Below are 16,424 nucleotides of genomic sequence, written 5' to 3'. Positions count from 1 at the left end.
TTAGATTTTATTTACTTTTTACTTTTCCATCACTTTGGATAATGGAATAAATTCGGTTTTATGTTATTAAAAAAAGGAAGCAGTGTTAATTGTCTCTGATTTAAAAAAAGTTTTCTTAAAAGAAACGTTCAAGTGCAAACAGCATGTTTACATAGTTCTCTTAAAATTGATATTGCTGTTTTGCCATTCAAAACGTTGCCCGAAGTAAAGTTTGTCTGGACAACCAATCTTCACAAGTCAGCATAGAACATCGCTTCATGTTCCTTATACCTTTTTGACCCACACATATTTATTTTCGAAGTACTTAATATAATATGATAATATAGTTCAATATACCACACATTTTTGGTGGCAATATTTCTCTATGGAAAATCCGGAATGGTCACCCATTGTAAAGAATGACTTTAGACCTTTCATTTAAAAGAATCTTGGAATGGTACGAAAGTGTCACGTTGAAGGTTCCATGATAACCGCCGTATGAAAACATCTGTGGATGTTTCTAAATTCAAATTGTCGCCATTTTCATGCTTAAATGTTGAATTCTGCTAAAGCCGGTGTTCGGGGCGTGGACGGTAGTTTGCACTTGACAGTATCGCCCATGAACAGACTCAATCACACCGAGCCTGCAACATTTCCAATTTTGCCGTTTTAGGCTTTCTTTAGGGATTTCTATTTTCTCTAATATAACTTTAGAGAACATTCTACTTTAGGTAGCCTTAAATGAGTGTGTTACTGACTATATTGTACTACATGTTGATGAACTATTTTGTATAAGCCATGTTTACCCAAAAGATCTAAATCATTTATTCCAGGAAATAAATAGAAATGAAAAGTCTACTGAAATTTGAACGCAATGTTACGTACGCTATTTAATAAATATTCTGTAATTATTCAACAATAATGTAGACATTATTTTATATTTCTAAAATGTCATACTCATTTAAAACTTAACAAAAACAAATACAAATTAAAACTTAAGAAACAAAAAATAACATTAACAATAATTTAACTATAATTACATTAATGTTATTAATGTGTAACTAATATTGAGCATACCTAAATGTAAATATGCAACTTCGACTTAATTAAGATGAAAGGAAAATAATGAATACATCTCATTTCTAAGAGAACTTATTCTCACTTTGGGAGATGTAGTCAATATTTAGTACAACTAAAATTGCATTTGTCAACCTGTTTTATTATTGTAGATCTATATTCATCAAAAGTATAGTCCATCTATTAATAATATACATCACGATTTGGAAAGAGATGTACCGAGATAAAACCACGAGTGTTTTGTGAAGACGACAAAACGTGATGTATACGAAGAAGACTTATGTTACATGAGATTTTTTTGTTTAGATTAAAACATGCTCAAGGAAATAGAATTGAAAATTGAAACAAACACATAATACATTATATTATATAGAATGTTATTTATTTACAAGGCCTGTGTTCACAATGGATCAGGATCAAAATTCAAATAAAAAAATTTAACATTTAGTGTTACTTTAAAATGGACTTGAAATGACAAGATCAATGTGTTTTACGAAAAAAGTTTCTTCATTAATTTAGATGGAACGTGCCTTTGGACTTTGACCTTGTTTTACTCCTGGTTATAAAACTAAACCTTATTTTGAGCCAGTTATCATTTTGTATTTTCATTTCTAAACACTAGTCGCCAATTAACAGCTTTAAACGTTTTGAATATGTTGCAAAAGGTAATAACCTTACATGGTCAATGTAAGGTTCAGTACAACAATGGAAATAAAATCAGAATCATTTCATCCTGATCCTGATTATTTCTTTGTGAACAACAAGGCCATGTGTCAGATGACGCCAATAACTGACGTCATGATCGCGAACTACTTTAATGGTATTTTAAAACGTTCCATATACCATTATTCGTTCTACCTTTGTGTCACCCAGTTATAACAATAACATACAAATGTCATATTACAATCTTAGTTTTGTAAAAGCAGATGAAGCAGCACGCGCCCGGATCTGTTTTAATGAAAATTAAAAACATTCTAATGAGCACATATGTTGTTAAATGTACAGTTTAACTAGCTTAAAGATATACTTTGCTCATCCTTTAGTAAATATTCTAATTAGTAATTTATTGAAATCTATGAAATTAACTGAATATGTCTAATTTGAATAAAAGAATGAATAAACTATGTATGGGAAGGCAAAATGGTCTTTTCTTAAAATAAAACTGCCAGTTTTTAATGACATATATTCATATTGTGACCACCTATAGTGTGTAGAATTCTTAACATAACATACCTACTTTGAGTGATGTCAAAACATTCTATATTTATAAAGAGACTGTGTAGCAATTGTCAATATTTTCTAGTACAAAATTGAGCATAGTATATCTTTAAGGCGCCAACTCTCTATAAGCTACTTGCAAAAAATTACTGAAACATTTGTTACTCTGTTAGTAAAAGAGTAGAAAGAAGGCTTGACTTCTTTAATAATTTGCATACTACAATAAAAGTTACACCTAGACTGTGAATTTTTAAAAGATCTTACACTAAAGATAAAAAAATTCCAGAAGATTAAGTTTACTCATATTGGGGCGTGCCGCTTTTAAACGAAGCTTTATTGTACAAATAAATTTTCAAAGATATTATACAGAAAATGAAAAAAATTATATAAGTTTTTTTGTAATGTAAGGAACTTGTCTATAATAATAGCTCTGTCTACTTTCATTTAAAATCGAAGTTTTCTGTCGATGAAGATTAAGAAGTATCATTGGTCAGTGGTTCATTTCCAGACCCTTCACCAGATCCTTCCTCGTGTTCTGAGTTGGCTATTTCTCTTTTATGAGGAACAAATAAGTACGAACCAGCCGACTTTTTATCCTTCTCTGGAGTTTCCCCATGTTTCTTTTTATCTTTGGACGCCGTTGCTTCTAAATCCGAATCTGTGTATATGTTAGACATCTCTGTTTCATTGTTTCCAAAATCGTGGTTTTCTTTAGTATTGTTTGCCACATTATCATTTGTGTTTGGTCCGTCAAATTTTAGATCGTTTTGGGAGGACGTTTCTTCTAAATCAGTCTCTGTGTACATAGACGTGTCGTGAATTTGTGAGCGAGTTTTATTCTTGTCGTTGTGAAGGTGTTTCTTGGTGACATTGATTTCTTTCTTTGATGGCAAGATGTTAAGTTTGGTTTTGTTACGATGGTCTGTTTTATTTTCTATTGTTGCATTGTTTGAATCTTCAATTTCAAATTCATTTACCAAACCTGTAAAATTATAAGAAATTTTTATGGATATTATTGCATAAATATATAACACTATCTAATTACATATATGGGGCTCATCAAGATATGATACTGTTGTAGTACAGATTTTATTGCTGTAGAGGCTCTTTCTTAAGAGGTTGTAATGAATTGTTTATATTACACTCTTTGTCGGCGGAAAATGAATACTTAACAATAGAATTATCACAGTTCAAAACCCGAACTTTAATTATCACCTTTCTCTTTATTTATGGTTTGCATTAAAGTATGCTTACATTGTACTTTTAAAAAAATTGTTTCGTTTCAAATGCTATATGCACTTATTTTATCTTAATCAAACATGAAACATAAAAGGTAAATATATTACAAAACAAAAAACGAATGGACGAACTCGCAAATGAACGGACAAATAAACGAACAGTTTTATTTCTTCGAAATGATGATAAAAATGTCGTTTATGAATTAAAAAAAAAGCTTCAAAAACACAACGAGAAAAGTGCTACAAGAAAAGCTTACCCTTTGATTCAATATAGCATACAGAAATTAAGAGAAACAAACACAGTTTTATCATTTCTTATTTCTTTAATTCCATGTCAAAGAATAGTGTTTTCATGCATATATGTTACACGCCATGTTTCCGTGATATTCCGATCGAAACATAACTGAATTTTCAAGCTTCTTTTAACGTGGGTTGATTATTGAAACATGTTGACGTCTATTATTAACATATGTTGTTTGTAAAACGTAATGGTGAATAGAGTATATTTGTAAAGAAGGATTGAAAGAATGTCTTGATCGAATTTCTAATTTTGTAGTCGCTACATTATAGTTTAAAGAAACAATATTTGATACGTGGCAGATTTAAGGCAGCATGTTTGTCCTTGGTAGTTTGTCCTTTGTGCTTTACTTAATTATAGATCAATATTCGGAACAACATGTCTGTTCAATTTATTTCTGCTGATGCACGCTATATTTTTAAAACAATGAAAACCGGTGACTCGTAAAATATTATCAGCTTTCAACATGTAATCTGTTATCAAATTGTCTTGCCTTGTAAGTAAATAACATGTACTCAAATAAAGTTTATCTTTTTTGCATATCAAAAACAATTACATTTATCATTTGCTTACTCCGTTTTTTTTCCATAATATTCATTTTCATTGAGCAAAAATAACAAAAAAACAGAAAGCGCCCAAATTAGGCTAGGAATCGTTTAAAAATTTTTTGTTTAAAGTTTCAATTTAGTTTTGAAACATCTTTGGATGCTTTTAAATTCTAAAAACACCGTTTTCATATAAAACTGTTAACCGATGTGGATGGTAGACTGCCCGAGTCCGAGACATTTCCATAATAACTTTCAAAGTTTTCTTTAAAAAAATCAAGATATCCTCAGAATCTATCCTGATTTAGAAATAAACTAGTACGTCGGCAAGCTATGTCAATTTCATTGCATTATTTTGGCGCTTATATTTTTGTTCGTCGCTATTTTGAAAATTTTGCAATAACCTTTTTGATAAATACTTTACTAGTATACGTTTATATGTTGCAGCTGTATTTTTTTTAAGTTTCAATTATCAATAATGGTGAAAGTTTGGAATACCATTGTTTGATAATTTGTATAGCATTACTATTGTTAGAGATACTTTCCAAAGAGAGCTGCAAGTCGGAGGGCAATAAAGACATATTGGCAGCGGAAGTCTGTGTGTTTCAAACTCTGTACGTCCTTAATGTCACACAATATTGCAAATCTAATTATTAAATTAAATAATCAATAGACTGAAAGATATATTTGGATCGAAATTTACCACAAAAAAATGCATGCTACATATCAATAAGAAAATAATAACTAGATGTAACGTCCTAAAACATTGTGTGTCATGACTCTTTAAATTTACTTAAACCATAATAAAGAAATAAAGGAAGTAAACCTTTGATTGTTTAAAAAAGTGTACATGAAGTGCTTTTTATGATCAGTTTGATGTTGCTTTTTGGTTATTCGAAACCACGATATAACCCTTTATCTGCCGAACAAATTGAGTGTTGTCATAGTCAGAAAAATTCCTAATTACCTTTTGTTAACTTTTTTTTATTCCGCAGCCAGTGATGTCTTCTATATTATTAAAATTCTTAAGGATACAAGAATAAATTGGATGTGGTGTTAATCTTACGTACCTATAGTCTTGTTGAAGAAATCAGTTTATAATGATGTTGGTAGGTCTCCCGAACCTTCGCCAGATCCCTCGCCGTTTTCTTCGTCAGGATGAGCTGTTGCACTCCGTTTGTGTCGCTTATGCGGAACAAATAAAAATGATGAAGACTTTTTATCAACCTCTGGTTTAACCTTGTCTTGAGATTTAGTTTCGTCGAGATCTGATTCCGTGTATATATCTAATAATGCTTTATCATCTGTTAATTCATTTTTATTATTTTTGACTTCCTTATCTTCTACTGGTCTGTTATCGATTTCTTTGGAAACTGCTTCTTCTAAATCAGATAATGTATACATGGAATCATCTCCTTGTAAATTGCTGTTGTTTTCTGGTAGGGATTTACTGTTTGGTTTCTGGAGATCATTTAAATTTTCGGTTTTTATTTTTTCTATTGTAGTTTCTTTTGTTTCATGGAGTCCATTGGTATTATCCTTTTTCAAATCGGCGTTATTGAATTCTTTAACAAGACCTTAAACGAAAAAATTATAAAGTTTCATTCCATTTGGATTTTCTCTCAACTTGATAAACAGAAAAGGGTAATATACAAATGTACCTTCAAATCAAAATTAATAGTTTCAAATGTTTTAGTGCAATCATATGTTTCTATGAATACAAAAATTGTACACGCTTTTGTGAATTTAAACGCATCTATATGGTGTTCTAATTTAGTGTAATTGTAGTGTGTAAGTAAATATAAAAAAGTTTCTATCGAGCATAAATGCAGAACAAATATTTTTTTCCTAGTTAATAATAATAATAATAATGATAATAATATTAATAATAATAATAATAACAATAACAATAATAATAATAATAATAATAATAATAATAATAATAATAATAATAAAATTTCAAGAAGGTAAATTATGTTAGCAGTGATTAAAAGTTATTTAATGGATAATCATATACATTTATTTCATGAGAGACACTCATTGTGATAAATAACTTACTTGCTCAAAAAAAGATACGTAGTTAACAAAGCATATGTTGTAACAATATGTTACCTGTAAAAGGCACTTAAATCAATTATTGAAAATTAATTTTAAACATACACTTTGTGGCTAGATAAAACCTTCATTTCTATAATTTAACAACCACTCTTAATCTGTGAATTACGTAGATAAACGGCATTAGTTTTAAAATCCATTTAAATCAATGGACACCAAAGTCCGTGAATTTCAATCCTCAATCAATTAAAGTCCGAATACACTTACAATTAAATTAAACTTAAACTTATTAAGCTGTATGAAATATATTTCATTTATTGAGATTCCACTATAAAGATTGAACTTTATCAAACAATGTTTATATTTCCTTATTTCCCAGCGTATGATCAAATACATAAAATTTGCGATTTTGTTTTTGCGTAGCTATTTGTGTAAAACCAAACAATATATGTTAAAAACTTTGTGGAAAAAAAACATACAACCCCCCCCCCCCCCAAACAACAGCTAAAAGTTGTGAATTTTTAACTACCATACATCAATTGCATTTTTTTTAAATGGTAAAATGACACGAAGCTGTAATTGTGATATACTCTTAAAAGAAATATGCATTTAAAGTGATAAATTTAGGATGTGCTTGTTGGCTTTAAAGCAGAAGATAGAAATGGTCTCTCTAAAGTCAAGTGACTGAAGACCATATTTTTCTAAATGTGGCATCAGCACTGATTGATTTTAGAAAGGGTATTTGATAGTGGTTCAAATTAAAAAATGTAAATTTTTATTTCAAATGAGCAAATATGTTCAATTTAAGTAATTATGGAATACGTTGAGTAACCACTTTGCTGTTTATTTGACAGATTCTCTACTATTAAATACTTACCCAGGCAATGATTGACAAAGATAAGATATTGTGAAAACCTATATTAATTACAGAAAGGAATAGACAAATATGAAAACTCGGTTAAAATACAAGAAAAAAAAAACCCAAATCATTTTAGATACATATGTGACTGTTAATACAAAAGATGTGTTTACAACAATGGGTTTTACAATGTTAATTGTAAAACGCCAGCTGTAACAATTACTTACATGACAATCAAAATTTCTGTTCACAAACAATACATATAAAGTATGTATTGACAAAATGCAATAAAAATATAAAACAATATAATATAAAGAACAGCTGTTTAACATGTACTAACAAAATTATCAGAATTAATATTTTAAACGATATGATATGAAATAAAACGGAAACAATTGAAAATAAGGAATGAACATCATATGCTGATAGTAAATTATACACGTATTGTACACGCATTGTATTTTGCTGTTTTCATGATGTATACATGCATATGAATATACAAACTAATTGTTTCAAAATATAAATAGCAAAAAGAAAAAAGAAAGAAACAGAAAAAAACACAACATAACATAAGATGTACTAACAATGATAATACATTTTGTTCTGTTTTACGACGCAACAACACAGAAGATAATGACAACATGAGTAGAATTATCGACGTTAGCTAGCTGGATAGGTTCATCACATGAACCCACAGCGGTGAGATAATACAATCTTATAAAAGGCAGTACTGCCAGTCCCTACTAAAATGCTTTTATTTTTATTTATCAAACGTGGTGTTTTATCACTGGTTTTCTGTTAAAGTTTCTGACACGGTACTCATTGGCCGTTTAGCCGAACTATCTCATATGCCTTTTTTGCCATTAGGGATTAAGAATTTTGTATAAAGGACAAAAAACTCTGTTGTTTCCTTTTTGCTGCTGATAAGTTTCCTTTTTGCTGCTGATAAAAAAATATATTTGACACGATAAGCATCCTTAAAAACTTTATAAAACACAGGTTTGCCTTTTATATAGAGGAAATTCATATTCAATTTAGGCTTAATGTTCCTTTAAAATAATTGCTACAGAGATTGAAGAATATGGATAATTAAAAGATGTTATTGTTACTACATTTACTACTCCATATAAACTTGTTGTACATTGCAAATAAAAGCTACTAAATACGTAACTTTTCTTGACATTAATGCATCTGTAAAAAATAGCATGATCTTTAGCGATAAAAACAAAATGATTTACAATTAGTGATTTGATATTAAAAATATACACTTTGAAATGGGTTTGCGGTGAAAACAGATACAATTGTAGAAAAAAAGAACAAAAAAAAAAAGATTGCTTTACCATCAATATACCAAAATGGTTTTATGCTGTAATTCATATGTAATTTCTGTGTGTGTTGTTTATAAAAATGATACAATGTACCTAATTGAAAGACTTTGTAAATTTCCGAGGAAGGGAGTGCACATGCACAAAAGCATTGCAATACCTACAAGAAATTGCAGCTGAACATTTTTAGAGAAACCTTTTGTAAAACTCTCCAGATATGAAAGTTAAACGCTGAATACTTAAAATTTTAATTACATGAAAGAACAACATTGCTTGAAAAAGGAAGTGCTTATTATAAAGCATGGTAAAATCAACATTTCAATTTACAATGCTTTATGTAGTACCTGGAACGTTAGAACAGTTCAAGAATGTAAATACTTGGTCATTTCTTATAAACAGACAAAATAATATCACATTTTCATATGAACTTCTTAAAAAAAGGAAACGTCTCACAAAAATGCCAGCGTAATATAAATTTTGTAATGTGTATGTTTTGCAAACAATTTAGCAGTATTTCATTCCGCGCTTCCGTTTATGAATATATATATCATAGATACATTCATGGTCAATCAAAAGTTGCAGATTTAAATAACTTGTTACTGTGACTAAACATCAAATTTCTGCTATATGTAATGTTCAAAACCCAAAAAATACCTGACTATAATGTGCTTTTGTTTCAATTGACAAGAAATTCAACTTACCTAATGATTTTGCCGATGTTGATAATGTTATAACACATAATAAATGTATTATAAACAACTGTTTCTTGACCATAGTAAAAGACATCTACATCCATGTTGTGATCCAACGCGTTCTTAAGTCGTTTGTTATAGCACGCGCAGCGTTCATGCTCTCCCTATGACGTATTTTTCATCTTGTTGATTGTCCTTTTCGTTTAATTTGTTTCTATACATTACGCTTCGATCGGCAAATGTCTTTATGTTTGTTCTTGTAAGGTGCGTTCGTTCATAAAAAGAGATATCAATTGATATGTAACATGTGTGTGTTAAAAGTGTATGTATTTTCAGACAAGATACGTATATATAGATATAAATATAATTTCTGTTTTTCACACCTTTACTTTTTTCCGCTTTATTTGTTCTTTTATAATATATAAATACATTTAATGCCAATGTTTACTTGTATAATTCAATATTATTCACATTTATGTGATTGGGCGTTCGTAGAATGTTTACAGAAATATGATTGGCTTACAATGATATAATTATATCCAGTTGTACTGGGAGAGAAAGAAACATATTAAAATAAAATGGAACAATTTTCACATTTATTTTGGTAATTATTTGATTTTAAGCGGGTTGGTTAAGAAGATGAACCAAGTACATCTGCCAATTCTTTAACAGTTATTACAGGTTCTACGATATCATGGTATTCACATGTATGTTTTATGCGAGTAAAAGTAACACCTGCCGATGCTACTATTTTAATACTATCAAAATTCCGCCGATAAATTTGATTTTATGAATAAGACATACATTCCTGGTCAGAAAATATTTTATGAAAAATCTTCATATTTGACTACTTTTACCATTCATTATTTTCTAATATGCTTTGCTGAAACGAAAATAAATTATTTATAACCTAATACGAAGTCTAGTACAGAATAAACAACAACGCTTTCGCATTGTTTTAATATCGTAAAATAAAAATCAAAACAAAATATAACACTAATATTATAATTTATATAAAATATAAATACAAGAAACACAATAATTTATATAATAATTTACATAAAATATAAATATATCTTCGGGAGCAGAACCTCTGAACTAATTATCTTGAAAGCTCACAGGCCGTAAAATAAACTATTATCTTGATTATTAACATGTCGATATATACGGATAGCAACAATCAGAAGCTTTGCTGCCAATAAAGACAAAAACTTGCTTTTCCACTTATCTTATGCTTATCTTATAGTAAATACAATTATGGATATTTAAGTCACAACATATTGTCTAATACTTACAACAGTTAATGGGTTGGGTGGGTGATCAATACGATCTGAACAATACAATGCGAAGACTTCGAGTGGCGTATCTAGCTGCCTTCATTTAAAACTGTCAATTGAAATATGTTATAATCTCATATACTAACATATCGGCTGTTTATAAAGTTGGACGTTTTTCACTTAATTTGAGGATTTTGACACATACCATTTCATACTTGCATTTTTGGTATTACCTTGATACCGTAGTGACCTCCTCTAAAATCATCCAAGCTGACAGACAATGTAAATAGTTTAAAATGACTTTATAATTAGATCTGTTGAAATAGATTTATGACAAACAGTTTTGGAAAAGGGTCATGATCACTTATTAAATAGGATACAAATCTCATTCATTTTCCCATAAACGTTAAGTATCAAAGAACCCCGGGATATTAATAAACAAAAAGTAAAAGTGTAATTGTCAATTGCTTAGGCAGACATTATTTTGAATAATCTTAATATATTTTCAAGGTCCATCTTTGCATTTGTCTTTGCACATCTGTTTTTCTTTCTACCTGAGCAATTGACATTTATAAGGAGAAGAGATTATATATACTGCACGTTTAAAACCTTTGAGGGTAAAAAATATAAAATTTTACAAGTACAAAATATGTTGTTTCCATACTTTTATAGTCTTATCTGGAGAGAGTTTTAGCAAACATTGAATTAAAAATACATTTTTTTAATTGCCAAACTTGTAAGTAAATATTCCTGTTTCGGTAACTTTTCAGTTTATTGTTTATATGTTTGTGTTTAATGGCACATTGGTGAATTACTGGTCATACATACTTGTTTGTTTGTTTTTGTTACTGTTTTTTTAATATAAATTATTCTCATTTCCACAAAGTGATTATTTTCCGGACGGTATAACCTTTGCACTGATAAGAAAGGCCACTGTATATTAAATATTACGAGAAAAAAAACACATGTCGCCAATTTTAAGGAGTTTTTTGTGATGTGCCTTAGACAATTAAGAGACAAAACAAATTTACCTGTCATAAAGTCATTGACCTGACAATAGAAAGTAGAAGCGACCTTTGGCAAATTTCATTCAATTCTGGGAACAGTTCATTAAACTTGTTCAAATGTGTTTATGAACAGAGTCCAAATGTCATTCAAATCTGATCATTGTTTTCTCTCCGTTACTCGAGGGGTATAGGAGCAACAGTAAGGGATATGATTTTAATTATTATATTTAATCCAAGACTAATATTATCTATATTTCAAAGTCTGGAAAAAAACATCAACGGCTACAGTGTGCTGAAGAGATCATATCGAATAGAGTACCAAACTGTTTGAGTTTTATTCACCATTAATTGGGGGTACACTACAGGACGAAAATCACTCGTAACGTCGAACAGGGTTTCACTTTTGACTTATTTTTAAAAAGCACATTTGAGGATGTCTTGAGATACTTATCAAACACTTGACTCATTTATCCAAAAACATTAGTAGTTATCTGCTATGTTAGGTCGGCGATTTCAGTAAGTTTACAAGATTATATATTGTTATTTTCATAAAATTAAGTCAGGACAAAGAGCAAACAGGCTAACAAACAACAACAAACAGACGATGTGTTCTCACAAAATTAAAAGTATATCAGAATGAATTTAACAATCACAAAATGTCATTCCTGCAGCAAAGACAAACAGGGAGCTCTATACGACCAGAGCTACGAAAAATGCACCTCTTGATGCTCTGTTCCAAAGAATCCCTATAGGGTTTGACGGTTCTATTTGTTTTTGTAAAGCTTTTACAAATCTAAACGTCGTAAACAAAACAACACCGCTGTGTACGTCATATAGGTTACTGACACATTGTTTGAAATCAGTTTGAATCAGTTTTATTATCGTTGTCCTCACATTTACTGAGAAAAACTTAAACCATAATAATAAGATTAGTCCAACACTTGGTGTTATCTATCCCTTTTACGTCTTTACGTTATGTACCAGGCAAGTGTAACTCCGGTCTTTGCCCCTATGAATACCGGAGGATGTCAAATTTTAACTCCAAGAGTCAATGTCACTGCTATTTACTAGGTGGTGACCATTGGAATTACAATTGATAACGGCATGACATTGATGCACACTGAAGATCACGGGGAGGGCAGGGACAATAATATTTTAAAAAACAACAAGACCCATGTTACATGTAACTCGTAAAGTGCCAAATCGTTCTCTAGTAAATTTGAAGAACACAAAAGCAAAGAGAGTATAGAAAATATATGGATCCTGTGCCTAACAAATTTGTCTATGCCCAATTCGAATCTGAGGTATTTGATTGGTCAGAAACCAGCATAGGATGGACATTTGGAATCCCGAGATTTGCTACAAACTGGAAACCTGGTCAGATTGCATAGTTGTTCACACTGATTTGGCCCGGTCTGGCTCTATATACTGATAATTTCCGGTTCCAGCTTGTTAAGGTTTAACTCAAATACTAGCAACGGAAACAAATCATTTTTACAGCGAACATTTTTAAACAAAGTCAAATTGCTTTCCAAAAATTTCTCAGTTTAGAAATACCTTAGAATTATGGAAAACGAAGCTATGAAAATTATTTTTAAATAAAAACAAAAATATGTTCCATATTTAACAAATCGTTGAGGTTATTGTAGATAGTTCATTTGGCGTTTGTTAGTTTTTCAGAAGATGTCTGATGACATAGTTGACAACAAAATTGCACATGCATGTAGTTGGGATAGAGCATATTGGTTTCTGATAAAAGACAAAAAGAAATAGAAGAAAGAAAGGTGTCCGTTTAATTACAAAAACACATAAAACTTTGATAAGAAATAGCATTTATTATTTATACAGATATGTACAATGTATATAGTTAATTTCAATTAGAACATTCTATAAACACTGGCGATATTGTATGGATAATTACTCGTAAGAAAAATTGCACACATTATATATATGCTGCTTTCGTACAAACACCAAAACATATTTTAATGTATCAGATACTCTCAATGTGCAGGTAGGTGATTATTTGAACAACCTGGAGCAAATGTCGATGATAACAAATGTTCAACAAATATATATTCATGTTAATGACTCAGAGACCATAGCTAAGATGTTTGATATGTTTTAAACACTAGCAGAAACATTTATATGATATGGTGTTGCAATAAACACAGCATATCAGTATTATATCTTCAAATACCAACAGTTATGTTAAGAAAGGAATCTACATAGAATATCCACCACTTTTAATATGAAGGTACATTTTTCAATATTTTTGCCTATCAATAACCATGTGCATATCAATAAATGTATGTTTTCAGTGTACATATAATTAAACTACTGAAAAATATGTTGAACGTTAATAGAGCATCTCTAAATGTTCATTTCAACGTAAAGTTTAAAAAAAAATAAGCTTGAAGAAATAAGATACATTTTACATTGTTAAAGTTCCTAATGTAGGCATCTATTTGCAACGTTTTCTCATTTTAAAATATACTATTCGAGTAAGACTTTGGTGATAAGCCTAATTCGTTAAACGTTCCCATGAAAATGACATTTCTGTGTAAGTGACATCAGCTGAAAGAGAAAAAACAACTGTATCAACACAAGAAAATTGAATTTTAAAAACAAAAGTCCAATTCCAAATGAAACTAGACGACAGCAACTATGGTTACCACATTCTGAGACGACAAAAACTATTATAACAAAATTTTACGCGACAAAATTTAATGTAATTAAATAACAGAGTAAAAAGAAAATTATCAATTATTAGACGGCAAGAACTAATTAACACAACTCTCAGTGATACCGGCATACAACCACGCATTTGTTGGTTGAAAATGATATACTATTTTAAACTGTTAGGAAACAAACATATAATTATTTAGTAAGTAGTCTGAAATGACATGGGTTTCTGACAAGGTTATCTGAATGACTTTTTTCATACTATATCTATTGAGCTTACTTTAGGAATTATGCTTGGCATGACATAGATATACATTTTCTGCTAAAAAAAAGTTGTCTACCATCTTTTGTTAGGGTAAGGGATTTCCAAATCAAATATTAAATATGAGCAACCAAAAGTATAGAGTCTTGTTTCACACAAAGGTAAACACTGCTTAACATACCTTTTATTCTCCTCCGCCACCCATCATTAGTTCATATACTTTGTCTTTTGAGCCTTTATTATCATATGTTATTGTATAATGGTCTTTACCATCCGAAGGTTTTGATGTTGTGTTTGATGTACCCTGAAAAATAAATAACATTTCAAAATTGATAAAGTCAAAGGTTCTTATGTTTTGTTAGAATGATTCTTACGAAACTGAAAAAAGGTTTTGGTGGTCCCTGAAAAACAAGACAGAACAATCGATAGCAAGGTCATTTTTAATGTCGAAATAGTGTGCAATATCAATAACATGTTGAGTTTAATTGACTTTTTTAATTAAACAAATGCAACACGTTGTAATAGATTGATTTGATCCCCACATGCTTCCCGTAGACATTTGTATGGACAACATTGATTACTATACATTTTCTTTCTACCATTATACATCACCATGTATCAGTTGAATATCAAGATTTGTTACTATTTATAATCTTATCTTCAACGATTTAACGAATATAAAATTATGTTTCAATGATTTGACTATAAAAGTAACATTAGTAACATTTCAAATATACAACTTTGGTAGATGTTTGGTTGATTACATTTGTTATAACCGATTCTTCAACAGGTACGTGACGCCAAGACTTGTCGGTATAACTGGTTGATGAAAGCCCCATAACTTTCCCAGATTGAACTACCCATTTTCAATAGGTTGGCTGAATAGTATTCTTACATGAATTTAATTTAACTCCCTTGATAAAATTTTATTACACGGCAATCAGGGGCATGTGATTCGAATCCGTTCAGCAACTTTAACCATTTGGTCATGAATAACACCTTTATGGTTTAATTCAAAATAAATGATAAATGTATAATAAAACAGATGAAGTTTCTCATTATGACAGATTAACTCATATGTGCTCATTGATTAATAAGTATGCGTTTGAGTGTTTTATCATCGGCATCTGTCATAGTATCTACCAAATAAAGTCTATCATAATTCATGAACTGTACCTGCATTTCAACTCTTGAATCAGCCATCACTTCATCCGTACATACTTTCCTCAACAATTCCACTGAAATAACGGAAAGTAAACCACAATAAATATTATTATTAGTTCTTCATGTCTTATTTGTTTGATTTACATGCTTACCATTGAATAATTCTTGCATTTGGTGTCAAATTTACCATGATATATCAGTTTTACATGTTTTCCATAATTTATACTAAACAAGTATAAAGGTAATATTACATTACATGAATTGATAGCTGTCTTTTTGGATGTAAACAGAATAAGAAAATGGATCCCTTTATAATCTAGATGTTGTAAATGGGCCATCAAGTCAACAGTTATGCAATGCATACTTAATGAAGAAGAAACGCTAAAGATTGCTCAAAACATCAAATTGAAAATGTTGCAGACGCGTCCTGATTAACCTCGTTTATAGACATGAGTAACAGATCTCTACCCCACTCCCAAGCACCGGTTCTAGTAGAAATCAACACTTTAGTTAGTTCTTAGAATGTGTAATAAGTTTGGCACTTGGCAATGTTTGATCAAATTATTTTAATAATGATATGCAATTATATAAACTGAGATTGTAAATCTTTATAGCAAGTAATCTTATATTAAAAGATTAGTGTATCAACAAAAGACTTAATTGAAGTATATAATGAAATAACTTACGTTTTCGTGGTAGAATCACGTGATATACGCCAACATAAGCAATAATTGCAAATATTGCTA

At 30.0% G+C, this 16,424-nt stretch overlaps 1 protein-coding gene across 2 annotated transcripts; it reads right to left on the bottom strand.

The window, feature by feature from the left end:
* Positions 1-838: 838 nt before the first annotated feature.
* LOC132751758 (putative histone-lysine N-methyltransferase 1) lies at positions 839-9,510 on the bottom strand. 2 transcript variants are annotated; one of them, XM_060741999.1, is made up of 3 exons: positions 9,296-9,510; positions 5,426-5,932; positions 839-3,256 (listed from the first exon to the last, which is right to left on the bottom strand). In XM_060741999.1, the coding sequence occupies exons 1-2, from the start codon at positions 9,378-9,380 to the stop codon at positions 5,451-5,453; spliced, it is 567 nt and encodes a 188-aa protein (XP_060597982.1). In that variant the 5' UTR covers positions 9,381-9,510; the 3' UTR covers positions 839-3,256; positions 5,426-5,450. The 2 variants fall into 2 exon arrangements, with proteins under 2 accessions (XP_060597982.1, XP_060597983.1); XM_060742000.1 differs by lacking the exons at positions 5,426-5,932; positions 9,296-9,510 and adding an exon at positions 3,770-4,002.
* Between the last annotated feature and the right edge of the window lie 6,914 nt (positions 9,511-16,424).

The sequence above is a fragment of the Ruditapes philippinarum genome, unplaced genomic scaffold (genome assembly GCF_026571515.1).
Source record: "Ruditapes philippinarum isolate M1 unplaced genomic scaffold, ASM2657151v2 ctg76_1_1_1_1, whole genome shotgun sequence".
NCBI classification, from domain to species: Eukaryota; Metazoa; Mollusca; class Bivalvia; order Venerida; family Veneridae; genus Ruditapes; species Ruditapes philippinarum.
This window is presented reverse-complemented; position numbering and strand designations above follow the sequence as displayed.

Coding starts and splice junctions, on each gene's coding strand:
- LOC132751758 (XM_060741999.1), bottom strand. CDS start 9,380: ATGTCTTTTACTATGGTCAAGAAACAGTTGTTTATAATACATTTATTA. Junction 5,933..9,295: donor AACATCGGCAAAATCATTAG/GTAAGTTGAATT, acceptor TTTTCGTTTAAG/GTCTTGTTAAAGAATTCAAT.